The sequence below is a fragment of the Sorex fumeus genome, unplaced genomic scaffold (genome assembly GCF_029834395.1).
Source record: "Sorex fumeus unplaced genomic scaffold, SorFum_2.1 ptg000011l, whole genome shotgun sequence".
NCBI classification, from domain to species: Eukaryota; Metazoa; Chordata; class Mammalia; order Eulipotyphla; family Soricidae; genus Sorex; species Sorex fumeus.
Genome location: NW_026606068.1, coordinates 6,661,358 through 6,687,625, shown reverse-complemented (window position 1 = coordinate 6,687,625; position 26,268 = coordinate 6,661,358). Strand labels below are relative to the sequence as shown.

The 26,268-nt window shown below is 52.0% G+C and overlaps 3 protein-coding genes and 2 pseudogenes across 3 annotated transcripts; 2 read left to right on the top strand and 3 right to left on the bottom strand.

Annotated features, from left to right (window-relative positions):
- Positions 1 to 3,541: 3,541 nt before the first annotated feature.
- Positions 3,542 to 4,420, bottom strand: LOC130020380 (general transcription factor IIE subunit 2-like). Its single transcript, XM_056111000.1, has one exon. It carries the CDS (start codon positions 4,418 to 4,420, stop codon positions 3,542 to 3,544), a length of 879 nt encoding a protein of 292 aa, XP_055966975.1.
- A 3,243-nt stretch (positions 4,421 to 7,663) lies between these two features.
- LOC130020271 (ubiquitin carboxyl-terminal hydrolase 17-like protein 6) lies at positions 7,664 to 9,142 on the top strand. The gene has a single exon (XM_056110881.1). The coding sequence runs from the start codon at positions 7,664 to 7,666 to the stop codon at positions 9,140 to 9,142; it is 1,479 nt and encodes a 492-aa protein (XP_055966856.1).
- A 1,104-nt stretch (positions 9,143 to 10,246) lies between these two features.
- Positions 10,247 to 11,425, top strand: LOC130020270 (SNW domain-containing protein 1-like; annotated as a pseudogene).
- A 2,074-nt stretch (positions 11,426 to 13,499) lies between these two features.
- LOC130020322 (transcription initiation factor TFIID subunit 13-like) lies at positions 13,500 to 13,873 on the bottom strand (annotated as a pseudogene).
- An 8,896-nt stretch (positions 13,874 to 22,769) lies between these two features.
- On the bottom strand, positions 22,770 to 23,564 carry LOC130020321 (general transcription factor IIE subunit 2-like). Its single transcript, XM_056110930.1, has one exon. It carries the CDS (start codon positions 23,562 to 23,564, stop codon positions 22,770 to 22,772), a length of 795 nt encoding a protein of 264 aa, XP_055966905.1.
- Positions 23,565 to 26,268: the final 2,704 nt, after the last annotated feature.

The window sequence follows — 26,268 nt, the reverse complement described above, 5'->3', positions numbered from 1 at the left end:
AGAACACCAGGGGAGATTGGAACCAAATCACAAAAGGACACACACAAAACCTCTGCTGGGCTGGTTTGGGTGGACATTCGGGCACCATAGAAGCTATTCTGTGAAGAAGCACGAGACCAGACTGTAAATACCCATCTGAAGGGGCGAAGGGCTGGCAGCAAGAATGCCCGGTAATAGTCCGGGAGAGTGGTCATTCTGGAGGGACAAAGAGGAGATTGGAAACTATGGACAGACATGGGAGGTCCTTGAGGACACCCGGATTTGCACCTTGGCAATGCACTGTAGTAGGGGAGCTGTACCATATTCCTAGAAATAGAAACTTGAGAACAAAATAGTGACTTGGGAGCTGGAGAATGGTCAGATTAAAGAGCCAGAATGATAGCCGAGATAAGTACCAGGAGGTTCACTCCATGGCTTGGAGTCCAGCCATACATGCTGGGGGGAAAAGGCAGCTCAGATAGAGAGGAAAGCACCAAGTAAAGGGTGTTGGGAGGACCCTCCCAGGATGAGAGATGCATGCTGAAAATAGACTATAGACCGAACATGATTGCCACTCAATGCCTCTTTTGCAAATCACAGCACCGAAAAGGAGAGAGAAAACAAAAGGGAATGCCCTGCCACAGGGGTGGGGTGGGAGGGATGCTGGGAGCCTTGGAGGTGGGGAATGGGCACTGGGGGAGGGATAGATACTCAATCATTGTATAACTGAAACCCAAGCGCAAAAATTTCTAAGTCTACAACTGTACCTCATGGTATTTCAGTAATAAAAGTTAAAAAAAAGAGCCAGAATATCCCGTCTCTGTTACTTTGCATGCAAACCGTTACATAAACCTAGGTGAGTTCCCTCCTGGCAGCACAGCTGGGCATCCAATGATGGAATATGCCTAGAAGATGCTGTTCCTCAGATTCTGCTTTTGTGTAGACACGGTGGGTCCAGAGAGAGCTGCCAGAGGTGGGACTGACGGGACCCCTGGGCAAATCTCAGCAAGACCCAAAGGGACGAAGGCGTCGGCAGCAATTTGCGCCTTTAAGACCTGGGACATTCTAGTTCATTTCAGATTGTTGGACCAGACAGCTTTCATCACAAACTGTTGGTCACAAACACAGGCTGGGGGGGTCACCCACGGCCTCTGTATCAGGGCCTCATGTTCTGAAACTGCCCCTCGGTCCTTCTTTGAGACCAAGATGGGCTTGGGAAGGGGCTGCACCTGTCCACCTCATCCGAACCCTCGTCGTGTCCTTCGCTGCTGTCTGCCTATGCCACATGCCCAGCCTGTCCTTCTGCCTCTGAGTCCCTTTCTCCTGCTCCTCCTGCTTCCACAGTTTTCTGATGTCGAGCTAATCGCATTTCTGCATCCTCAGTGATGCAGTTCTGTAGACTCTGGAGCCGAGGGTCTCTCGGGGGATCTTCCTCCCAGGCCTCAGGAGTTGCCACTTTCTCCTAGGTTTTTGGAGAGAACAGACACTCTCCATCCTCATCCTCTGTGGACTCCAGGGGGCATAGTCAGGCTGCTTTCCTGAGAAGTACCATGTGAAATGACGCGCAGCTGTTTGCTAAGTGTACCTGGGCCGGAAATCGTGACTGCTTGCAGTGCTGACTCCAACAGGGCAGGCGGGGTTGCCAGTTTTATGTTCCTGTTGGCATGCAGGGAGGACCAGGTAGGGCCAGTCAAAAACAGAGTGCTGCCCTTCTTCTGTGCCCCACGGGCACCAGCACTCAGTCGCAACCTCATCTTGGGCTTTCCTGGAGCAATGCAGCAACTTCCCAGTCTCAGATAGTCTCAGAGGGAAGGTCTCAGAGGGACACACTCAGACGGGTGCTCTCCAAGGTACCGTCTCAGAGGGAACCTCTCAGAGGGATGCTTTCAAAGGGATGCTCTTCCACTTCTGGAGGGGTAAGGGCTTTTACGAAAGTGAGGAAGGTGGGTGCCAGACAGGGTGTGTCAGGACCTGCTTGCATCACTGGTTAGGCCCAGCGTGGTGTCCACACTCTGTCTGTACCTCCAGGGAATGAAAAAGGGCTATTTCTGCTGTGTGTCCTGGGAGAGCCTTACATGGTCATGGCCTGTTAATCTCACGCCTCAGGATGGTTCAGAATAATCCCAGACTTATCTTCACCTCCCCCTTTCTGCAGGGAGGCGAAGGGGGGTTGGGTGACCCAGAATAGACTGACGGGCCCTCAGCTCTTTCCTGGTCCCTTGTTGGCAGAGCCCTCTGGGCTCCTTGGGGAACCCCTGCTGCTCTTTGTCCCACTGTCTCTCTTGGAGCCTCTGTGTGAGCAGGGTCGCCAGAGGGCTCAGCACAGAGATTCTGCTTGATTAGGGGCCCCTTCCCTCCAGCTCCCTGGGATGTCTGTATTTTGGGTACCATTTCCCTTGAAGTCAGAAGCTTTTGAATGTAGTCCCACTTGTTTATATTTGCTGTGTTTGTTTGGTCAATGCCTTGACTCTTCTCTTGCTTCTCTTGCTTGGGTTCCAAAGAACCTGAGGGGAGTCATTGCAGCAGTGGTGCTACTCCAGACTGTGCCAGGCCTTTCTGGAGCAAATACCTAGTTTCTGTTGAGGTAGAGGCCTAAAGAGTATTTTCTCTAAAGGATGTTCATTCTAGTCTGCATCATAGATGGCAAGCTGGAATCTTCCTCTTTGAGAAAAAGTGGTGTCAGGTCCCTCTGTGGGTACAAGCGCAATGGGCACGGGTGTTTCCGGGTCATGAGCCAAGACAGCAAGAGGGTAAGATGTTTCCAGTGAACCTCAGGATGGTCCATGCTTGTGGCAGCCCCATTCTCTCGAAAGAGGCCATCGTTTCATTTCTGTTTTGAACTTGTTTTAAAATTATTTTGTATTTTAATTTTTATTTATTTTTGCTTTTTTGGGTCACACCCGGTGATGCCCAGGGGTTCTCCTGGCTCTGTGCTCTGGAATTACTCCTGGCACATCTCAGGGGACCTTATGGGATGCTGGGGATCTAACTCGGGTCTGATGCATGCAAGGCAAAAAAACGCCAGCCCCACTGTGCTATCACTCCAGCCCCCTGCTTTTGAAACTTTAATGAGAAAACTATACAATCTCATGTTCAAGCTTACTGTGCAGTGGGTCACTGGAATAACGGCCAACCAGGATTTTCAGGTCTCTGAGTTTCCCTTGGGATCAGAAGATGGGTGGGTGAGCAGACATCTCAGTCTAATGGTCACCCGCACACAAAGCCCAGCAGGGTGGTTTGAACAGAGAAACCTTTATTCCTAATTGAAAACATACTAAAACCACGGAGAGGGATTGGCTGTACACAATTCCCATCCCCTCCCCATGTCCCGCCCCCAGGGCTGTGTGGCCAGCTCAGCAGCTTCCCCCAGGAAGTCCCCTAAGCTCAGCAGGAAGGACCAGTTTCCCGAGCCCCAGTCCCGTCCCACGGGCTTCGGCCAGGTGTCGACAACGAGCTGCTCCTCTCCTCAGTCCTAGCAGGAGAGCAGGAACACGGTCTGTCCAGGTCACGACCGGACACTGCTCGTGATTCTCCTGGTGACTCGGCTTGGCCAGAGCTGGCACTACTTCCCAGCCACCATGCCCGGGCACTCCTTCAGCACTCCCGCCAAGTGCTCGTTCTGCATCATCCAGCGCCACTTCTTCTGCACAGCGGGCTTTGCCCTTCTCTGGACAGGGGCCACTTTCTTGGGTCCGGAACCCTGCATGGAGGAAACACCCCGATGCCTCAGGTACTTTGCAATGTTCTCCTCATCCGTGGAATCCACAGGGACACACCTCCACAGTTTCTGAAACTCCTCATCGATAGACAATTCACAGCTCTTATCGTTGAAGAAAACAATTTTCTTCTTATTAGGTCGGTTGACAAATAGTATCTGGTCCCCTAAGGCCTTGAGAGCCTTCTGGGCCTTGGGCAGTCCTTCCTCTATGTCTTCCAGAAGAATCCCTCCCAAGCCTCGCTGCTCATGCTGCTGTAAGAGCCGGAGCAGGCCCTTCCTACCTTTCAGGCTGTGCTTGGGCTTGAAGGCATACTTCCCGTTGATGGCTTCAATTTTGGGATTATTGACTAAAGCCTCACTCATAAGCCACTGCCTCTGTGTGAGTCCGATATCTAAATGCTGTATTTCATCCAGAATTTCTTCCAAAGTGAGAGGGTGTGTGTCTCCTCTCTGATGCCGTGTTTTCATGTGAATCACGATTTTTGCAAGAAGACCAAACTTATATCCAGAGCTTCCTGAAAAAGCTTTCAAGTGCAATGATCTATTACTATGATCAGAATTTTGTTTAGCGCCTGATGAACCTCCATGGTCTAGTTTTGCTTTCTTCTTCTTTGGTGATGATGATGACGATGAGCTGCCAGTTCCTGATCTGTTTTCAACACCAGAAGTAGAAAGAGCACGTTTTTTGAATAGCTCCCGTTCTCTCCACAGGCTTGGATCCATCATGCTGAGCCAGGAAGCCTCCCTGCCTCAGTGGGCTGCGATCAGCTGGACAGGCTGCAGGGATGCTCTTCTAGTTCCTGATGGGGGAAGAGCATTTATGCATGCCTGGAGGGTGGGTGCCAGACAGGGTGTGGCAGGACCTGACTGGGTCACCTGGTGGGGCTAAGGCGGGGCCAGATTGGTGTCCACACCCTGTCTGTGCCTCCAGGGCATGAAAATAGACACCCTTGCTGAGTGTCCTGGGAGAATCTTGCATGCACATGGCCTGTTAATCTCAGTCTTCAAGGCAGTCCTGAACAATCCCAGACTCCTCTGCAGCTCCCCCTTTCTTTTTTTATTTCTTTTTTTGCTTTCTGTAGGAAGGTGAGATGGCTTCAGAGTTAGCCAGTTGGGATTAGCTGCTTGTCTCAGCTCCGGGCAGGCGGCCTTGGGCCTGGGGCACCCGTGAGGTGTCGGCTCAGCTGCCACAAGGAGCCTCATGAGCTGCGGCTACTCCTGAGGGACCAGCGGCAGCTGCTCTGCTCCAGGCCTGTCTCTGCTGGGGCCCAGGAGTCCCGAGCACCAGGGTTCTGTGGTCAGGGGCTCCGGGCCCAGCTTCCCAGGGTGGGCGGGCGAGGTAGGAGAAACCCAGGTGGGCCTGGTTGGAGCCAGTTGCTGGGAAAGTAGCAGGAGCTGTGTAAGGGGAAGCTGCGGCCTCACTGTTTGCAAGGGCAGGGGTTGCCAAGATCTATCTCAGAGGTTAGTCCTGGCTCTGCAAGGAATCATTCCTCTCTCTCTCTCTGTCTCTCTCTCTCCCTCTCTCCCTCTGTCCAGTGCAGGGCCAGGCCATGAGTTTCCCAGTCCTTGCTGAGGCCCTGGTCTCTTCCTTCGATTCCCTCGATCTGCTTCATGAAATAACCTAGAGAGAGTGAAGTGGACTCTGGGGTCATCTGACTAAAAAGAACAAAGGAGGCAAGCCGGATGTTTCTCCCTGGAAAGAGACTGAGGCCTTCGGAATCTTCTGGCAGCGGATTGGGTGGGGCTGTCAGGGCAGGGGAGCTGAATGATCGGGGGTCTGGGAAACAGGGGACCCGCTGATGTCAGTTCCCTCTGGGCTGCAGCCAAGGGGCTACCGTGTGGGTCCGGAGCTGCTGAACCCTCAGAGCTGAGAGGGTGGGGACTCCTGATGGGAATTGCAGAGCTGTTTCTCTGCCCAATTCAGGGGCTCAAGGACGGGCCTCAGTTTCTCCTGGCAGGCTTCTGGGGGAAGTTCCATCTCAGCTGACCACTCTGCATATCCTAAACCTTCCTGCAAGACACCCAGCTTCGCTTTATTGTGCAAAACTCCTTGGGGCTGGAGAGATAGCACAGCGGGTAGAGCGTTTGCCTTGCACGCAGCCGACCCGGGTTTGATTCCCAGCATCCCATATGGTCCCCTGAGCACTGCCAGGAGTAACTCCTGTGTGCAGAGCCAGGAGTAACCCCTGTGCATCGCCAGGTGTGACCCAAAAGGAAAAAAAACTCCAGGAAAAACACCACTTAGATCAGGACCAAGCCCCTCGTAGCACAACTAGACTGTAGCTGGGAGGCGTTTACCCCACGTGCCCAGCCGGGGTGGTTCCCTGTGTCTCCTAAGGTCCTCTGAACCAACAGATCTGTTCCGGAGAAGGAGTCTTCTTGTCCAGAGAGTAAGCAGCGAGGCCAAGAGGGAGCAGTTCAGTTTGAAAAAGATCCTTTTGGCAGGGACAAGTTTCTGGAAGAAGCCAATCAGCACGGTGCCTCTAAAAGACCTTCAGATAGCAGCCGCCCCAAGGAACGTGAGCATGAAGGCAAGAAGAGAAGAAGGGAATAGAGGCGCCTCTCTGGGAGCATGAACTGTGTGACTCAGTGATCGCACCCAGGTCAAACTTGATCTGCAGCAACCAGAATGAACATGAAATCTGAAGAGTCAGAACCCAGGGCTCCTTTTTATTTCGAGAAATATGGGGGTGCAAACTCTACTGCCATGGGCGTCCCCTACCACACCGCCCTGCGACATGGCAGAGGAAAGGAATGTGGCTTGTGTGTAATTTCCTTTCCTATTGGTTTAGTGCATTTTCAGTGAGGATTAAAGGTTTCTGTGTTTAAAACATCCGGCTGTGATTTGTGTGTTGTGTGACCATCAGACTGAGACATCAGCTCACCCTCCCATCTTCTGATCCCAAGGGGAACTCAGAGATCTAAAAATCCTGGTGGCCAGTGGTCACCGGCATTCCCCCTTCAGCCAGGTAACCCCATTGACTGCCTCAGTAAGGGTCCAGATTTCAGAACAGCAACAGGAAGTTACCAACAGCTGCTTTTTTCCACAATCCAAATTCGCTGCCATACTCCTGTCCTGACTCCACCGTCTCAGGACGGACCTCACCAAGCTAAGATCTGCTGAAAATTCTGATATGTGGGTTTTGTGACTGAAATCTCCTGGCATTCATGGAGTTGAGATGGGCTAGCCCCGCTGACTTCCTAATTCACACGAAGCACTGGCCGTCACCTCTGGAACAAACTCCGCAGCACCCTGTAAGCGCTACTTCGGCCTTGCTTCAGGGACCCCTAAACAAATCTTGAAAGAGATCAAAAACCGCAGAAAAGCTTGGACCCATGCATGGCTGAACAGACTGGGTAAATTGGAGAGTTGGCCTGTGTCCTCCCAAGCAGAGCCCCTAGCAGCCACTTGCTTCCACAATCCAAAATCGCCACCGTCCCCTCAGCCTGACTCTAACGTCTCAGGATGACCGAACCAAGATACCACTTGATCACTTGATGACCAGACATCCTGTTACTCATGCATTTGCTTGAACAGGTGCCAGTAATGTCTCCATTCATCCCAGTCGCATGCTAGTGTAGACTGAGGAGGTGCCACGCCAGTCTGAAGGGCCTCTGGAGACACAGCACCCCAGGGGTCCAGTGGCCTTAGGGCCTCTGTAACTGGCCAAGCCCTGTGCTTGCCACACCCTGCTGTGGCCAGCCTCTTAGGGGTCATGTGATCGCAGGGGGTGGTCACACACCCTACTCTCCCTCAACCGGATTGGACAAGTTGCAGATTGGTGGGCAGAGCCTGTGCTGGGCGGGGCTGCATCTACGTATTCAGGGACTTGCCTGCCAGGGGGCTGAGCTTCTTTCCAGCGCTCTGCCAAGGGAAGTCATCGTTCCTACGCAGTCTTCATCGCAGAGTTCTGGAGATACGGAGGCCCCTTCTCTGCACTGGGCAGCTTCCATTCAAGCCAAGAGATGGCACAAGCCGCATCCTGGAGCAGCAAGAAGAACGCTGGGGTCTGCAGCGACGCACTCCTGATTGAGGCCACCCCACAGTCGTGGCCCACGACTTCCCAGGTGGGTCTGGCTCCACAGGGCCAGGGGCGGGCTGGCGCCAAGGCTCTCCCTCCCGAGAGGAAGACAGGATGTGCGGTGGGAGCCGGGCTGCGGAACGTCGGGAACAGCTGCTACGTGAACGCCGCCCTGCAGTGTCTGACCTACACTCCGGCCCTGGCCAGCTGGGCAGCGTCCGGACTTCATCGTGGCACCCACGGCCAGCGGCCCTGCTGCAGGGCATGCGGGGTGCGGAAGCACATCAGCCGGGCCCTGCGGTGCCCCGGGGAGGTCCTCACACCGTGCCCATCGCTGCTGGCCGGATTCCACAGGCAGCGGCAGGAAGACGCGCACGAATTCCTCATGTCCACGCTGGATGCCATGCAGCAAGGCTGCCCACAGGGCGGCGGGAAGAGGCCAGCCGACATCCCGGGCATCTTTGGAGGCCGCTGGCGATCCCAGGTGCAGTGTCTGCGCTGCCTGGCCATCTCCAACACCTTTGAGCCTTACCTGGACGTGGCGCTGGACGTGGGAGCGGCTCCGAGCGTGGCCCAAGCCCTGCGAGAGTTGGTGAAACCCGAGCGACTGGAGGGGCCTGACGCCTACCTGTGCGGCAGCTGTGGCCAGAAGACGCCTGCCACCAAGACGCTGACCCTGCACACGGCCTCGCGGGTGCTGATGCTGGTGCTGAAGAGGTTCTGCCAGGATGGCGGCGCCAAGCTGGCTGGCCACGTGAGCTTCCCCGAGTGCCTGGACGTGGGAGGCTGCACGTCAGAGCCCCAGGAGGGGCATCTCATCTACCTGCTCTACGCCGTCCTGGTGCACACCGGCTGGACCTCTCACAGTGGCCACTACCTCTGCTACGTCAGAGCGGCAGATGGCCAGTGGTACCAGATGGACGACGCCAAGGTCAGTGCCTGCGACGTTTCCCACGTCCTCAGCCAGCAGGCCTATGTCCTGTTCTACACGCAGAAGGCCGAGTGGGACAGAGGCGGCGGCCACGGGCGCTGGGCTGGGCCGGAGGGGCCAGGCTGCATGTCTTCAGCGATCCCCGGGGACCTGCCGGGCCACCCTGCCTGCGAACTCGAGCCCTCGGTGTTTGGGCACCCCGAGCTTGGCGAGGACTCTCCTGGCATCACCCTGGACTGCTGGAGGCGGCTCCAGGAGCAGAGCCGGCCCAAGCCGCCGCCCAACCTCAGGAAGACGGACGCCACCCTGCCTGCCAACGCCGTGGTCATCCACGGCTCCAGACACGGGTACGGGGCGCCCCGGGAGCAGCCTGCACCCCCGAAAGCTGCCCCAGAAACGTGTGCCACGGCCGCCAAGAGGAAGGGCAGGAAAGGCCAGAAAAGCCTGCGGGTCCTGCACAGCCTTCAGCTGCCACAGGGGCCCCGCCTCTGACAGCCCAGCAGCGCCAGAACCAGCCTGGCCCCAAGTGTCTGCGCTCTGCTGCCTGCGGGACGTTTTTTCCTGTGACCCTGACATGGCTGGACGCTTCCCCCTCCTTTGACTTTGCCAGGACACCCAAATATAAGACCTGGTGTGGGGACCCGGATTCCAGCACTCAGAGTTGTGCTCAGGGGGAGCCTTGCGGGCTGCACCATCTTTCTGGTGATTTATAGCACTATACAAGTTGTTTGTTATTTTATATATTTGATTTATAAGTTTTGTGTGATGCTAGACATTTTAATAAATATGATTTTTATTAAAAAGTACTGGTGTAATTCTTTTGTTTGTTTGTTTGTTTGTTTTGTCATGTTGGGGCAACATCCAGCAGTGCTCACAACTTCCACCTGACTCTGTGCTCAGGGACCTCTCAGTCCAAGATGGTATTATTCAGAGACTAAACTGGGGTGGACAGTGTGCAAAGTGAGTTCTTTTTGTTCCAGCATCAATTGCAAACAAATTCATGTAATCTGCAAAGCCCAACATATCCCCCTCGCCATTTGGCCAAATATCTGTAGTGCCGATGTTCCAAAATATGGAATCTTAAATTTTCTAAGATTTTCTAAGATTTTCAACTCCCAAATACTAGCAGCACAGCATTAACAGTTTCTCTGTGTTTAAGCAAAAAGCACTGCTCTGTAGTAAGATCTGAATAGCCTCTATGGGAAGGAGAAATGCAAATAATTCAGTTCCCAGTCTAGAGTCTCCAGAAGGTTTTGACTTAGTAACTACTACAGGGAAAGGCGAGAGATCAACTCAAGGCATTAGGGGTCCTCACCAGAGCACTGTAAGCTTCTCTGGGAGGAGGTAAAGGGGCAATTCACTGAAGCCTAACACACTTTGGTTAGTATCCAACAGCCGGAGAACCTCGGTCGCTTGGGAATTCGTGATAGAGTAGGTGGCTCGAGGTCTGTCTCCTCTGGGGTCCCACTTTTCCCTGGATTTGGGTCCTTTCGGCTGCCCTGCTCCTCTGTCACAGTGCACAAAGGAGAGAAGAAGTGACCTGAATGAAGCCTCAGGTTCCCCCCGGCATTACAGTTGCAGCTGGGGATTAAGCTCATGAGTAGGCAGTGGCCACATGCCCCAGTTCCTAGCTGATTTTCTTGGCATCCTTTTGGACCATACATGGCCTTGGTCAGGGATCACTCCTGGCAGGATTTAAGGAACCTATGGGTGCCTGGATCTGTTGGAACACGAACCCGTGTTGGTGCTCACAGCTGAATTGACCCTGGCCCAGCTGGGCGGTCCTGAGTGTGGGGGTCGAGGGAGCCAGTCAGAGAAGGGGAGGTCGCTTCCAGGGGCTGCTTTCCCTGCCCCCACTCTTCAGAGCCTTCCGCAGCACCGATGATGTTTTCTTATTTTATACCCAACCCAAAGAAGCCTCGAAGGCAGATGACCTCCAAAGACCCGATGAAGAAGCCATTCGAGAGGTAATATAAAAGACCAGATGAGCCTTCGAGAGGTCTGTGATTCAGAAGCTGGCTGCCGCCGTGCCTCCCCAAGCGGCCGAAAAGCGGGCTCTTGATAAGTATATCCGATACACTCCAGCTCAGCAAAGAGCGACTTTCAACTCTGGAGACAAACTGAGGATTATTCAGGTGTTGGAAATGCAGAAAGATCCCATGGAGCCTACGAGATTCAAAACTAATAAGAATACTCCTTGGGGACCACCTTCTCCTCCTGCACCCATCATGCATCCTCCCAGCCAGAAGATGACTGTGAAGGAGCAACAAGCATGGAAGATTCCTCCTTGTATCTCCAAATGGAAGAACGCGAGGGGTTACACAGTTCCCTTAGACAAACACCTGACTGATGTTGGAAGGTCAGTGCAGACCGTGCAAATCAATGAGAACTTTGCCAGCTGGCAGAAGCGCTGTACATGCCGACCGGAAGGCTCGTGAAGCTATGGAAATGCGTGCTCGGGTAGAGAGAAAGATGGCACCGACAGAAAAGAAGAAATGTGAAGAGTCGCTCAGAGAAATGGCCCAGAGAGCCAGGGGGAGGAGAGCTGGTCTCAAAACCCATGTTCTGAAAGAGGATGTAGACACACGCAAGAGAGATGAAATCCGGCAGAACAGGAAGACAGAGAGACGGCTTGACCTCAATCTTTCCAGGGCGGCACCCGAGAAAAAATGGCCTAAATTTCATGAGAACTCGGTTACCAGTGAAGTGACTGCACGTGGTGTGGCCAACCCTCGGCCTTCCGATGGTGTTCAGAGGCTCCTGAACCAAACATAGGGGATGGACAGCGGTTTTGCAGAAAGAGAAGACGAAATATACAAAGTTCATGACCAAGCATGGAGAGGTGGCACAGATCGGGCCCCTGACATTTACAGGCCCAGGGAAAATTCAGACAAGAATACGGATGGTGGTGACCTCGAACCCAGAAGAAAGATCCACAGATCTGTTCCCGATAAGGTGTTTTCTGGTTCAGATCATAGGTAGCGAGGCCTAGAGGTACCAGTTCAGTATGTAGAGGATCCTTTTGGCTTGGACATGTTTCTGGAAGAAGCCAAACAGCTCGGTGCCTCTAAAAGACTTTCAAATAGCAGTCGACTCAAGGAACATGAGCATGAAGGCAAGAAAGGAAGAAGGGAATAGAGGCGCCTCTGGGGGGAAGAACTGTGTGACTCAGTGAAGGGACACAGGTCCCGTAGGGCCACACTTGTTCTGGGAGAAACCGGAATAAAAACCAAATCTGCAGTGTCAGAACCCAGGGCTCCTTTTTATTTCGAGAAATAGGGGGTGGCAAACTCTACTGCCATGGGGGTCCCCTACCACACAGCCCTGCGATATGGCATGGGGAGGGAATATGGCCTGTGTATAATCCCCTTTCCTATTAGTTCAGTGTGTTTTCAACGAGAAATAAAGTTTTCTCTGTTTAAACCATCCTGCTGGTCTTGTGAGGGTGTGTGTTTTGGTGATAGGGCGACTCCAGCCATGGTTGAGCTCCAACCAGAGGCAGAACCATCATGTGCTCCACCCGGGACCAGTTCCGTCTGTCCAGACTCCCAAAGCTCTCAGAACTTTTGAGACCACACTCAGATTTGGCAATTATTCTGGGTTTCTCCCGATCCCTTCCTCTGTGTCACCGGTTTTCGGGGTCTCAGGCGAACACCTGCCCCCCACCTGAGCCCTTGGCAGCAAAGAAAATAGCAGCAGCTGAGGAGATGCAGGGGCTGGAACATGCATCCTGTGTCACTGGCACTAGGATGTGGATAAACATTTGCATATTTGAAAAAGTAAAAACTCGAATTCAGATGCCTGGGGGCAGAGATGACGCTGTTCCTGAGTTTATCAGAGGGTCAGGGTCTATGGGGAAGAATGCCGAGAAGCTGATGGGCAGTGAGGAGGGGCTGTGGGCCCTGTCCAGCCTGTGTTCCTCATCCTTGCGGCCAGTGAGCTTGCAGGATTGTGGAGAGCCAGGCCTGCACCTGAGTGTCCCCTCTGGGCTCCTGTGTCAGGGGCGGTCCTGGTGCCCATGCCAGCCCCTTGCCGTAGTCTCGGTATCTGCCTGCCTGGGGAGGGGAAGGAACAGTGTCCCTTCCAGGGTGCATGGTGTGCTGAATGCTGGCCACGATCCCTGCTGTGGGTATGTAGAAACAGAAACCCCCTCAAGTCTGGGTGCTGGGTGGCCTCCAGGGCGGGGAGCTGGGGTTTGGGAAGGATGAGAGCCAGGAGAGAACCCAGACTGGCTGCCCCGCAAAGCAATGGACTGCTGGGGACAAATAACACTCAGATTTCTTAATCTAGAGACCACATTTCCTTGACATACATGCTTTGAGCTCCTCAGAGAGGAGAAACTGAGGCACTATTCAGATGTAGACATCCCCAGGTGCAGCCGAAGGACGGTGGGCCCCTCAGAAAGTGGGGAGCCACAGGAGACTCTGAGAGGATTTAGAGAGCAAAGTGAGGCATGAGATTATGCATAGTCTCCTGCATGCAAGGTTTTCTTTCTTTTATTTTTTTAAATTTTATTCCCACTCTTTTTTTAATTGATTTCCCAAGAGATACAATGACAAAGTTTCCTCAATCATGAAAGCTTTGTAACTAGCATGGTGAATTAATAAAAAATTTAAAAATATATTTCAATTTACACATCACCATAACTGCCAGGAAATTCAAGTCCAGGTGTCTAAAGACTGGAAATTCAAGGTTTGCTTATTGTAGTACAATTGAAGACTGAAAATCAAGGTTGAAAATGCTTCTCTTCAAATTTCATTTTCGTAACTCGATACCAAGAACTTCCTAGAGCGAATGCAGTGAGCTGTGGCTTCCCTAGAGATAATGCAGCGTCTGATAGGACAAGGTGTTACGATGCATAGTTTGCTTCATCAAATGCTTTTCTAGCACGTTTTATTTCTTCATTCGCATCAAGCAAGTCTTTCACCCTAGCAAACTTCCTCGGGTCCTTGCGAACCAAGAAGACAATATCTTCCACTTGGACACGGCCTTGCACACGATGGACATTGCTCTGTGCATCATTTCCGTGATGAATTCTACGACGATGTCTTCGAGAATTTCCACTGATTCTGTATAAGGATTCTGGTCATCCCCAAACGCGTACATCAGGCATCGTAATTCTTTGGAAAACAGTCCCTTTCTGCGTGCCTGCCCACCTTCAGCACCTCGTCCAGTTTCTTCGTTTTCTTCCCATAGAGTGAGGGCTTCCTCCTGCTGGGCCATAGCAGCTGCCCATCCACCTGGGTGTCAGGGCCTCAGAGCCGCTGCTTCCACTCCTTCTGCCCTCTCGCTTCCTGTAGAAGATCTTTTTCGTTGTTTTTTGGGCAGTACCTGGCAGTGCTCTGGTACACTCAGGAAGATGCTTCCAGCTCTCTTCTTCCCTGGGGACACCAGCTGTGGAAAGGTCCTGGGCAGAGCCTTTGAGTCTTGGCTTCCGAAGGGATGCAGGAACCTCCAGGCCTCACTTGGATGCTCTTCTTGTGCTCAGAGGGATGCGATCATAGGGATGCTCTCTGAGGGATGCTCTTCCAATTTTGATGGGGAAGAGCTTTTGTGCAAGCCTGGAGGGTGGGTGCCAGACAGGGTGTGGCAGGACCTGCCTGGGTCACCTGGTGGGGCTAGGGCAGGGCCAGCTTTGTGTCCACACCCTGTCTGTGCCTCCAGGGAATGAAAAAATTCGACTCCTGCTGTGTGTCCTGGGAGAGACTTGCATGCTCACAGCCTGATAATCTCACATGCCAGGACAGTCCTGAACCATCCCAGAAACATCTGCAGCATCCCCTTTCTGCAGGGAGGTGGGATGGGGGGCAAGGCAAGCGACCCTGAAGAGATGTGAGAGGCCCTCAGCTATTTCCTAGACCATTGTCGGAAGAGACCCAGGGCTGAGTGGGGATCCCCTGTGCTCTTTGTCCCATTGTCTCTGTCTGAGGGTCCCTCTGAGCAATGGTGCCCATGGTCCGGGCACAGAGAGAGACTCTATCCCTCACATGCACATGCACATGCCCAAAAACCCAGCACAAGCTGTGGGGGTAGTTAGCACCTGACCAGACCAGGAGAGTCACACCACCACATACACACACATACATACAAACAAGAACACACACACAGAGGAGTGATTATTTTCAGATCCAGGACTAACCTCTGATATAGATCTTTGGCATCCCCTGCTCTTGCAAACAGTTAGCAAGGCCAAAGCTTCCCCTGTAGACTGGGAACTGAATTATATGCTTTTCTCTTTCCCCTAGGGCCTTTTCAGAGTTTACTACAGAGCAGTGATCTTTGCTCAGTAAAGACAGAGAGACCATTAATGCTGTGCTGCTTGTGTTTGGGAGTTCATTGGCTCTGAGATAGATATTGGGCATCGATATAATTCCTTGACTCAGGCCTTGGTTTCTGTAGTTCGTAACACCACACAAATAGAGGTCTGCTGTGGGACTGGGTCGGACCCAAGGCGAGCAGTGAAACTATTGAGGTATCGCAATGGGACAATTCAGAAAACATAAAAACACCATCTGGTGCAAACCATTGTGACTTAAGAGACAGGAGCCCCGTGGGAAAGGAAGGACTAAACTAGGCCTGAGGAGCTACTTGGATTTACCGTAGAAGCCCAGTAGCCTTGTCCATGGAGCCCAGAGTACTAAGTTTTGGAATCAGTATCTTTTACTGTGTTTCTCCAAATACCTGCAAGTATTAAGTAAATTTTCCAAGATTACCTCACCATATTTGATAGGGTTCAAATATGGTTTGAACCATGTGAACATCTGCAAGGGCGATTAGAGGCCACCCTAAAAGCCTCTATCACTCTCGGATAGCCTGACAACTGCCGAGAATATCCTGCCCGCATGGGAGAGTCTGGCAAGCTTTCCATGGCATATTTGATATGCCAAAACTAGTAAATACAACGGGTCTCATTCCCCTGACCCTGAAAGAGCCACCAATATGGTAGTGTAGGAAGGATGAGGATGGAGAGGCTGATAAAATCTCAAGGCCAAAGTAGGCTGGCAAAACAAGGACAAAAAAGGCTATCTGTACTTTCAATGCACGTATGCTGGCATTGGATGCATCCATCGAGGACCTGATGGTATAAGCATGAAAGATCAAGTGCATCATTGGTCTGCCCGAGATTAGAAGGCATCAATCACATCACGCCTTTTTCGACATTGGAGAAGTAACTGTTCCTCAGATCATGGACAGAATATGTGTTGGTGGTGTCAGTGTCCTTGTCAACATGAACTTGACCATGAGTATTGATTCATTCGAATGCCTAACAACCTGAAGCAGACGATTACCCTTGAATAGATGTGGCTCACTGCCAGCAATTTCTATCTTCGTTGTCAACACACCAATGTCCAATTATGATGAAGCAGAAATTGAGAAATTCTGCATGGAGCTGGAGAAGTTCTAAAAAGAAGACCACACTTTCTACAAGATCATTGTTGGTGATTTTAATGCCAAGATAGGACCGAGAAGATCAGCCGAAGAACTCCACATTGGGACCCATGGCCTAGAATGGAACGAACATTCATTCGTCCTCAGTGAATGAGTTCATCATATCCACCAAGACCACCCATGGTAATTCGTTGAACACGCGATTCTCCCGGTGGATGTTTATACTATGAAATTAACTATATCATAATTAATCGATGGTTTTGCTTGACTGATCTCGCTGTTGTCCCAAAATTCCAAACGAGAAAAGACCACCGTCTCCGTGCAAAATTCTACTTCCTGGAGTGGGGACAAATGGCTGCAAAGTTTAAGTACAGCAAGCAAAGCCTCGTTAATGTAGTCAATGATTGCCAGGTCTGACTTGCTCCGGCACTGACCCGTGTACCTCTCACTCAGATGCCGAATAGCAACGGGGCTCCAGACGGCCGGCCGGTTCTTTTGAGACATGTAGGAGAGGCCGAGTGAGGCCATCTGGCCTTTGGCAACTTGGAGTTTGGGGCCTTGCAGGCACGGAACCCAGAGGTCTGGCTCACTGTGGACAGTTTCCAGCTTTGGGGTGCCCGGACCAAGACAGCCAAGCAGCTGGCATTGATTCTGGGCCCGAGCCTGAGACGCCTTGGGCACGGGCCTTCTCAGTGCCCAGAGCTGAGCTGGTCTCAAGTGTCTGGTTCAAGGGGGCAAGAGCACACTGGGCCCCCATGCAACTGCCCACTAGAAGGGGAAGGGCCCGTCTCTGAGTGCAGAGTCTATGCACAGCCTGCAGGCACCCCTGCTCACACAGAGGCTCAGACAGAGTTGAGGGACAAAGAGCACCCGGGTTTCCCCACCCAGCCCGGGTAGTCTGAAAACAGGGGCCCAAGAAAGAGCCTAGGGACTCTCAGGTCACTTCTGGGTCACCCGCAGACCCACTTCTGGATCAAGCCCAGCACTCCCGTTTCTCACTCTACCTCTCCCTCTGCCGTGAGGACCCCAACAGAGGTGGTTCTGCTCTTCCACGTCTACAGAAAAGCATGGGAGTCCTTTCCATTAGCTTGTAAGGATTAGTGTTTGGAATCAGAATTGTGTTGGTGTTTTATTTTCCAAATTTTATTATTATTATTATTTTAACTTTTGTGAATTGGAATTTTAAAGCCCCGAGAAGGCTTCTAGGTGTTGCCTCCTGATCTGAGGCTCTGGTGGCCATCAGGATGACCCCTAGTGTACCTCCTCAGGGATTGGGACAGCTGCTCCATTCACTGGACTTCATTTCCAGCGATGTGACCACATCTGGTCCTTGGTGGTTCACTCTTGGCCATGAATTCTCATTAACTGTGGCCAGGATCTGTTGGAGAAAGATCCAAGTGGGCAGATAGATGACCCAGAGGCACATCTCCAAAGAGCCCTTTAACATCCTGAACAAACCCTCCTTCCGTATAAACAAATGAAACAACACACCGAGGGAAAACAACTCAGATGGGACACTCTCTCCTCCCCCTGCTGTGTGCCCAACCCTCCAGACCTGAGCTGAGCTGAGTCCTCGCCCTTGGAGGCCTTCCACTTGCTCTCCATTCTTGCTGCTGCCTCCCAGCATGAAGATGAGAGTCCAGGTCATGCATTACAATGCAGGCGAGAAAGTTTCCAGGAAATCCCAAGGCCAGAGTGAAGGTTGCATTTAAAGCATTTATTGATGGATTCAGGAAGTGATCTCACAAAGACAACTGAGATTGGCACATTGGCAGAGATTTCCTCAGAGTCAAATTCCCCAGGAGGAAGGTCTATGCCTTCATAGGGTACTAAAAATTTTAATGCAAACATAAAATGCTTATACGTCGGAGCCAAAAAAAAATAGCCCAGGCTCATCTTGGGGACAGAGAGGACCATTTTTCATCTCTGATTTCTCATTGATTATACTGTGCCTTCTGAGTTGAACACTCTTCAAATATGTGTTTTCCTTCCTCCAGAAGTCCCCTCAATGAATGATCGGCTTTGTGTTTCTCAAGGACTTGTTTTTATAAGGTTTTGTTTATGGAGTTGGAAAAAAGGAATGCTAAAGCTTTGACCTGCAAACTCTTAATGTCTGGCTCCAAATTCGGCATGCTTATCTTAGAAGAAGAATATGGCCCTTGGACCTCCTGAACTGTGAAGAAGTCGCTCTTGCTAAGGGCCCCTTCACTGGGCTGCACAGTGGCCCCAGTGCATGGGGACTGGCCCAGGCCGTCTCTACCCTTTCCTACAGTTACAAATGAGCCCGCAGAAAACAGCTGTTCTCGTCATCTTGTTCTGACACAGGACAAGAACACCAGGGGAGATTGGAACCAAATCACAAAAGGACACACACAAAACCTCTGCTGGGCTGGTTTGGGTGGACATTCGGGCACCCGAGAAGCTATTCTGTGAGGAAGCACTAGGCCAGACTGTAAATACCCATCTGAAGGGGCAAAGGGCTGGCAGCAAGAATGCCTGGTAATAGTCCGGGAGAGTGGTCATTCTGGAGGGATAAAGAGGAGATTGGAAACTATGGACAGACATGGGAGGTCCTTGAGGACACCCGGATTTGCACCTTGGCAATGCACTGTAGTAGGGGAGCTGTACCATATTCCTAGAAATAGAAACTTGAGAACAAAATAGTGACTTGGGAGCTGGAGAATGGTCAGATTAAAGAGCCAGAATGATAGCCAAGATAAGTACCAGGAGGTTCACTCCATGGCTTGGAGTCCAGCCACACATGCTGGGGGAGAAGGCAGCTCAGAGAGAGAGGAAAGCACCAAGTAAAGGGTGTTGGGAGGATCCTCCCAGGATGAGAGAAGCATGCTGAAAGTAGACTATAGACTGAACATGATTGCCACCCAATGCCTCTTTTGCAAACCACAGCCCCGAAAAGGAGAGAGAAAACAAAAGGGAATGCCCTGCCACAGGGGTGGGGTGGGAGGGATGCTGGGAGCCTTGGAGGTGGGGAATGGGCACTGGGGGAGGGATAGATAGTCAACATTGTATAACTGAAACCCAAGCGCAAAAATTTGTAAGTCTACAATTGTACCTCATTGTATTTCAGTAATAAAAGTTAAAAAAAAGAGCCAGAATGTCCCGTCTCTTTTACTATGCATGCAAACCGTTACACAAACCTTGGTGAGTTCCCTCCTGGCAGCACAGCTGGGCATACAATGATGGAATATGCCTAGAAGATGCTGTTTCTCAGATTCTGCTTTTGTGAAGACACGGTGGGTCCAGAGAGAGCTGCCAGAGTTGGAACTGATGGGACCCCTGGGCAAATCTCAGCCCGACCCAAAGGGATGAAGGCGTCGGCGGCAATTTGCGCCTTTAAGACCTGAGATATTCTAGTTCATTTTAGATTGTTGGACCAGACAGCTTTCATCACAACTGTTGGTCACAAACTCAGGCTGGGGGGTCACCCACGCCCTCTGTGTCAGGGCCTCATGTTCTGAAACTGCCCCTCGGTCCTTCTTTGAGACCAAGATGGGCTTGGGAAGGGGCTGCACCTGTCCACCTCATCCGAACCCTTGTCGTGTCCTTCGCTGCTGTCTGCCTATGCCACATGCCCGGCCTGTCCTTCTGCCTCTGAGTCCCTTTCTCCTGCTCCTCCTGCTTTCACAGTTTTCCGATGTCGAGCTAATCGTGTTTCTGCATCCTCAGTGATGCGGTTCTGCAGACTCCGGAGCCGAGGGTCTCTCGGGGTATCTTCCTCCCAGGCCTCAGGAGTTGCCACTTTCTCCTAGGCTTTTGGAGAGAACAGACACGCTCCATCCTCATCCTCTGAGGACTCCGGGGGGCATAGTCAGGCTGCTTTCCCGAGAAGTACCATCTGAAATGACGCATAGCTGTTTCCTAAGTGTACCTGGGCCCGAAATCGTGACTGCTTGCAGTGCTGAATCCAACACGGAGGCTGGGTTGCCAGTTTTATGTTGCTGTTGTCTTGCAGGGAGGACCAGGGAGGGCCAGTCAAAAACAGAGTGTTGCCCTTCTTCTGTGCCCCACGGGCACCAGCACTCAGTCGCACCCTCATCTTGGGCTTTCCTGGAGCAATGCAGCAACTTCCCAGTCTCAGATAGTCTCAGAGGGAAGGTCTCAGAGGGACACACTCAGACGGGTGCTCTCCAAGGTACCGTCTCGGAGGGAAACTCTCAGAGGGATGCTCTTCCACTTCTGGAGGGGTAAGGGTTTTTACGAAAGTGAAGAAGGTGGGTGCCAGACACGGTGTGTCAGGACCTGCTTGCCTCACTGGTTAGGCCCAGCGTGGTGTCCACACTCTGTCTGTACCTCCAGGGAATGAAAAAAGAATATTTCTGCTGTGTGTCTTGGGAGAGCCTTACATGGTCATTGCCTGTTAATCTCACGCCTCAGGATGGTTCAGAATAATCCCAGACTTATCTTCACCTCCCCCTTTCTGCAGGGAGGCGAAGGGGGGTTGGGTGACCCAGAATAGACCTGACAGGCCCTCAGCTCTTTCCTGGTCCCTTCTTGGCAGAGCCCTCTGGGCTCCTTGGGGAACCCCTGCTGCTCTTTGTCCCACTGTCCCTCTCTGAGCCTCTGTGTGAGCAGGGTCACCAGAGGGCTCAGCACAGAGATTCTGCTTGTCTTAGGGGCCCCTTCCCTCCAGCTCCCTGGGGTGTCTGTATTTTGGGCACCACTTCCCTTGAAGTCAGAAGCTTTTGAATGTAGTCCCACTTGTTTATATTTGCTCTGTTTGTTTGGTCAGTGCCTTGACTCCTTAGAGATGCATCTAGCGCCAATGTCATGGAGAGTTCCACTCATGTTCTCCTAAGATCTTCTCAATTAAAGTCTAATTGATTTCTACTTACTTTTGTGTATTGTGTTAGAAAGGGGCCTGGGTTTATTTTTTTGGCATGTGGCTGGCCAGTTTTCTCAACATCACTTTTTGAAGAGGCTTTCCTTGTTCTACTCACATCTTCTGCTCCTTGATCAGATTAGCTGTCTGTATACCTGAGGATCTGGCTCTGAATTTTCAATTCTAACCCACTGATCTGAGTCAGTGCTTTTTCCTTTATCATGATGTTTTAATTACTAGAGCTTTGTGGGACAGTTTGAAGATGCCCATCCTCTTAAAAAAAGAACCTCTGACGTTGTGCCTTTCTCTCTCCTGGGGTTGAACGTGACAGACTAAGTGCCACAGAGAGGCTATCCTTGGCTCACACCTCTGTCCCACGGGAGAGTAGGATATCGGGGACTAATTTCATGGAAATTCTGGCCAACTCCTGCCAATGGAAGACTCTGAAGCTACCCCAGGAGCCATCTTGTCTATGGAATGAGCTATTTTGTCACAGATAAGAAGCAATTTGAGAGGGGCTGGATGATTAGTCCTCAAGGTCCCCATCACATACCATGTTGAACTAAGTAGGTGACTTGATTGGTCACCCCTAATCCCTGTTCCCACAGGGCACAGGCAATCAGCATCACGTTTCTGCCCCTTCCCAGGGGTCAGCTGCAGAGAGGCCCTGGTCTGGCTTCCAGGGACAAATGATAGAGCCATAACACCGGTCCTCTCGCAGTCCATCAGCTTCTCTTGCTTGGGTTCCAAAGAACCTGAGGGGAGTCATTGCAGCAGTGGTGGTAATCCAGACTGTGCCGGGCCTTTCTGGAGCACATACCTAGTTTCTGTTGAGGTAGAGGCCTAAAGAGTATTTTCTCTAAAGGAAGTTCATTCTAGTCTGCATCACAGACGGCAAGCCGGAATCTTCCTCTTTGAGGAAAAGTGGTGTCAGGTCCCTCTGTGGGCACAGGGGCAATGGGCACAGGTGTTTCCAGGTCATGAGCCAAGACAGCTAGAGGCTAAGATGTTTCCAGTGACCCTCAGGATGGTCCATGCTTGTGGCAGCCCCATTCTCTCCAAAGAGGCCATCGTTTCATTTCTGTTTTGAACTTGTTTTAAAATTATTTTTTATTTTAATTTTTATTTATTTTTGCTTTTTTGGGTCACGCCCGGTGATGCTCAGGGGTTCTCCTGGCTCTGTGCTCTGGAATTACTCCTGGCACATCTCAGGGGACCCTATGGGATGCTGGGGATCTAACCCGGGTCTGATGCATGCAAGGCAAAAAAATGCCAGCCCCACTGTGCTATCACTCCACCCCTCTGCTTTTGAAACTTTAATGAGAAAACTATACAATCTCATGTTCAAGCTTACTGTGCAGTGGGTCACTGGACCAACGGGCAACCAGGATTTTCAGGTCTCTGAGTTTCCCTTGGGATCAGAAGATGGGTGGGTGAGCTGACATCTCAGTCTCATGGTCACCCGCACACAAAGCCCAGCAGGGTGGTTTGAACAGAGAAACCTTTATTCCTAATTGAAAACATACTAAAACCACGGAGAGGGATTGGCTGTACACAATTCCCATCCCCTCCCCATGTCCCGCCCCCAGGGCTGTGTGGCCAGCTCAGCAGCTTCCCCCAGGAAGTCCCCGAAGCTCAGCAGGAAGGACCAGTTTCCCGAGCCCCAGTCCCTCCCACGGGCTTCGGCCAGGTATCGACAACGAGCTGCTCCTCTCCTCAGTCCTAGCAGGAGAGCAGGAACACGGTCTGTCCAGGTCACGCCCCGACACTGCTCATGATTCTCTGGTGACTCGGCTCGGCCAGCGCTGGCACTACTTCCCAGCCACCATGCCCGGGCACTCCTTCAGCACTCCCGCCAAGTGCTCGTTCTGCAACTTCCAGCGCCGCTTCTTAAGCACAGTGGGCCCTTCTCTGGACAGGGGCCACTTTCTTGGGTCCGGAACCCTGCATGGAGGAAACACCCCAATGCCTCAGGTACTTTGCAATGTTCTCCTCATCCGTGGAATCCACAGGGACACTCCTCCAAAGTTTCTGAAACTCCTCATCGATAGACAATTCGCAGCTCTTATCGTTGAAGAAAACAATTTTCTTCTTATCAGGTCGGTTGACAAATAGTATCTGGTCCCCTAAGGCCTTGAGGGCCTTCTGGGCCTTGGGCAGTCCTTCCTCTATGTCTTCCAGAAGAATCCCTCCCAGGCCTCGCTGCTCATGCTGCTGTAGGAGCCGGAGCAGGCCCTTCTTACCTTTCAGGCTGTGCTTGGGCTTGAAGGCATACTTCCCGTTGATGGCTTCAATTTTGGGATTCTTGACTAAAGCCTCACTCGAAAGCCACTGCCTCTGTGTGAGTCCGATATCTAAATGCTGTATTTCATCCAGAATTTCTTCCAAAGTGAGAGGGTGTGTGTCTCCTCTCTGATGCCGTGTTTTCATGTGAATCACGATCTTCGCAAGAAGACCAAACTTATATCCAGAGCTTCCCGAAAAAGCTTTCAAGTTCAATGATTTGTTACTATGATCAGAATTTTGTTTAGCGCCGGATGAACCTCCATGGTCTAGTTTTGCTTTCTTCTTCTTTGGTGATGATGATGATGATGAGCTGGCAGTTCCTGATCTGTTTTCAACACCAGAAGTAGAAAGAGCACGTTTTTTGAATAGCTCCCGTTCTCTCGACAGGCTTGAATCCATCATGCTGAGCCAGGAAGTCTCCCTGCCTCAGTGGGCTGCACTAAGCTGGACAGGCTCCAGGGATGCTCTTCTAGTTACTGATGGGGAAGAGCTTTTATGCAATCCTGGAGGGTGGGTGCCAGACAGGGTGTGGCAGGACCTGACTGGGTCACCTGGTGGGGCTAAGGCGGGGCCAGCTTGGTGTCCACACCCTGTCTGTGACTCCAGGGCATGAAAATAGACACCCTTGCTGAGTGTCCTGGGAGAATCTTGCATGCACATGGCCTGTTAATCTCAGTCTTCAAGGCAGTCCTGAACAATCCCAGACTCCTCTGCAACTCCCCCTTTCTTTTTTTCCTTTTTTCTTTTTTTGCTTTCTGTAGGAAGGTGAGGTGGCTTCAGATTTAGCCAGTTGAGATAAGCTGCTGCTGTCAGCTCCGGGCAGGCGGCCTTGGGCGTGGGGCACCCGTGAGGTGCGGGTTTAGCTGCCACATGAAGCCTCATGAGCTGCGGCTAGTCCTGAGGGACCAGCGGCAGCTGCTCTGCTCCAGGCCTGTCTCTGCTGGGGCCCAGGAGTCCCGAGCACTAGGGTTCTGTGGTCAGGGGCTCCGGGCCCAGCTTCCCACGTGGGCGGGCGAGGTAGGAGAAACCCAGGTGGGCATGGTTGTAGCCTGTTGCTGGGAAAGTAGCAGGAGTTGTGTAAGGGGAAGCTGCGGCCTCACTGTTTGCAAGGGCAGGGGTTGCCAAGATCTATCTCAGAGGTTAGTCCTGGCTCTGCAAGGAATCATTCCTCTCTCACTCTCTCTGTCTCTCTCTCTCTCCCTCTCTCCCTCTGTCCAGTGCAGGGCCAGGCCATGAGTTTCCCAATCCTTGCTGAGGCCCTGGTCTCTTCCTTCGATTCCCTCGATCTGCTTCATGAAATCACCTAGAGAGAGTGAAGTGGACCCTGGGGTCACCTGACTAAAAAGAACAAAGCAGGGAAGCCAGATGTTTCTCCCTGGAAAGAGACTGAGGCCTTTGGAGTCTTCTGGCAGCAGATTGGGTGGGGCTGTCAGGGCAGGGGAGTCTGGGAAACAGGGGACCCGCTGATGTCAGTTCCCTCTGGGCTGCAGCCAAGGGGCTACCGTGTGGGTCTGAGCTGCTGAACCCTCAGAGCTGAGAGGGTTGAGACTCCTGATGGGAATTGCAGAGCTGTTTCTCTGCCCACTTCAGGGGCTCAAGGACGGGCCTCAGCTTCTCCTGGCAGGCTTCTGGGGGAAGTTCCATCTCAGCTGACCACTCTGCGTATCCTAAACCTTCCTGCAAGACACCCAGCTTCACTTTATTGTGCAAAAGTCCTTGGGGCTGGAGAGATAGCACAGCGGGTAGAGTGTTTGCCTTGCATGCGGCCGACACATGGTTTGATTCCCAGCATCCCATATGGTCCCCCTGAGCACCACCAGGAGTAACTCCTGTGTGCAGAGCCAGGAGTAACCCCTGTGCATCGCCAGGTGTGACCCAAAAGGAAAAAAATCTCCAGGAAAAACCCCACCTAGATCAGGACCAAGCCCCTCGTAGCACAGCCAGACTGTAGCTGGGAGGCGTTTGCCCCATATGCCCAGCCAGATTGGGTCCCTGTGTCTCCCAAGGTCCTCTGAACCAACAGATCTGTTCCGAGAAGGAGTCTTCTTGTCCAGAGAGTAAGCAGCGAGGCCGAGAGGGAGCAGTTCAGTTTGAAAAAGGTCCTTTTGGCTTGGACAAGTTTCTGGAAGAAGCCAATTAGCACAGTGCCTCTAAAAGACCTTCAGATAGCAGCCGCCCCAAGGAATGTGAGCATGAGGGCAAGAAGAGAAGAAAGGAATAGAGGCGCCTCTCTGGGAGCATGAACTGTGTGACTCAGTGATAGCACCCAGGTTACACGTGATCTGGAGCAACCAGAATGAACTTGAAATCTGAAGGGTCAGAATCCAGGGGTCCTTTTTATTTAGAGAAATGGGGGGTGCAAACTCTACTGCCATGGGGGTCCCCTACCACACCGCCCAGCGACGTGGCAGAGGATGGGAATGTGGCTTGTGTGTAATTTCCTTTCCTATTGGTTTAGTGCGTTTTCATTGAGGATTAAAGGTTTCTGTGTTTAAAACATCCAGCTGCGATTTGTGTGTTGTGTGACTATCAGACTGAGACATCAGCTCACCCGCCCATCTTCTGATTCCAATAGGAACTCAGAGATCTGAAAATCCTGGTGGCCAGTGGTCACTGGCATTCCCCCTTCAGCCAGGTAACCCCATTGACTGCCTCAGTAAGGGTCCAGATTTCAGAATAGCAACAGGAAGTTACCAACAGCTGCTTGTTTCCACAATCCAAATTCGCTGCCATACTCCTGTCCTGACTCCCCCGTCTCAGGACGGACCTCACCAAGGTAAGATCTGCTGAAAATTCTGATATGTGGGTTTTGTGACTGAAATCTCCTGGCATTCATGGAGTTGAGATGGGCTACCCCCGCTGACTTCCTGATACACACGGAAGCACTGGCTGTCATCCCTGGAACTAACTCCACAGCACCCTGTAAGCGCTACTCCGGCCTTGCTTCAGGGACCCCTAAATAAATCTTGAAAGAGATCAAAAACCGCAGAAAAGCTTGGACCCATGCATGGGTGAACAGACTGGGTAAATTGGAGAGTTGGCCTGTGTCCTCCCAAGCAGAGCCCCTGGCAGCCACCTGCTTCCACAATCCAAAATCGCCACC

Coding starts and splice junctions, on each gene's coding strand:
- LOC130020380 (XM_056111000.1), bottom strand. CDS start 4,420: ATGGATCCAAGCCTGTGGAGAGAACGGGAGCTATTCAAAAAACGTGCT.
- LOC130020271 (XM_056110881.1), top strand. CDS start 7,664: ATGGCACAAGCCGCATCCTGGAGCAGCAAGAAGAACGCTGGGGTCTGC.
- LOC130020321 (XM_056110930.1), bottom strand. CDS start 23,564: ATGGATTCAAGCCTGTCGAGAGAACGGGAGCTATTCAAAAAACGTGCT.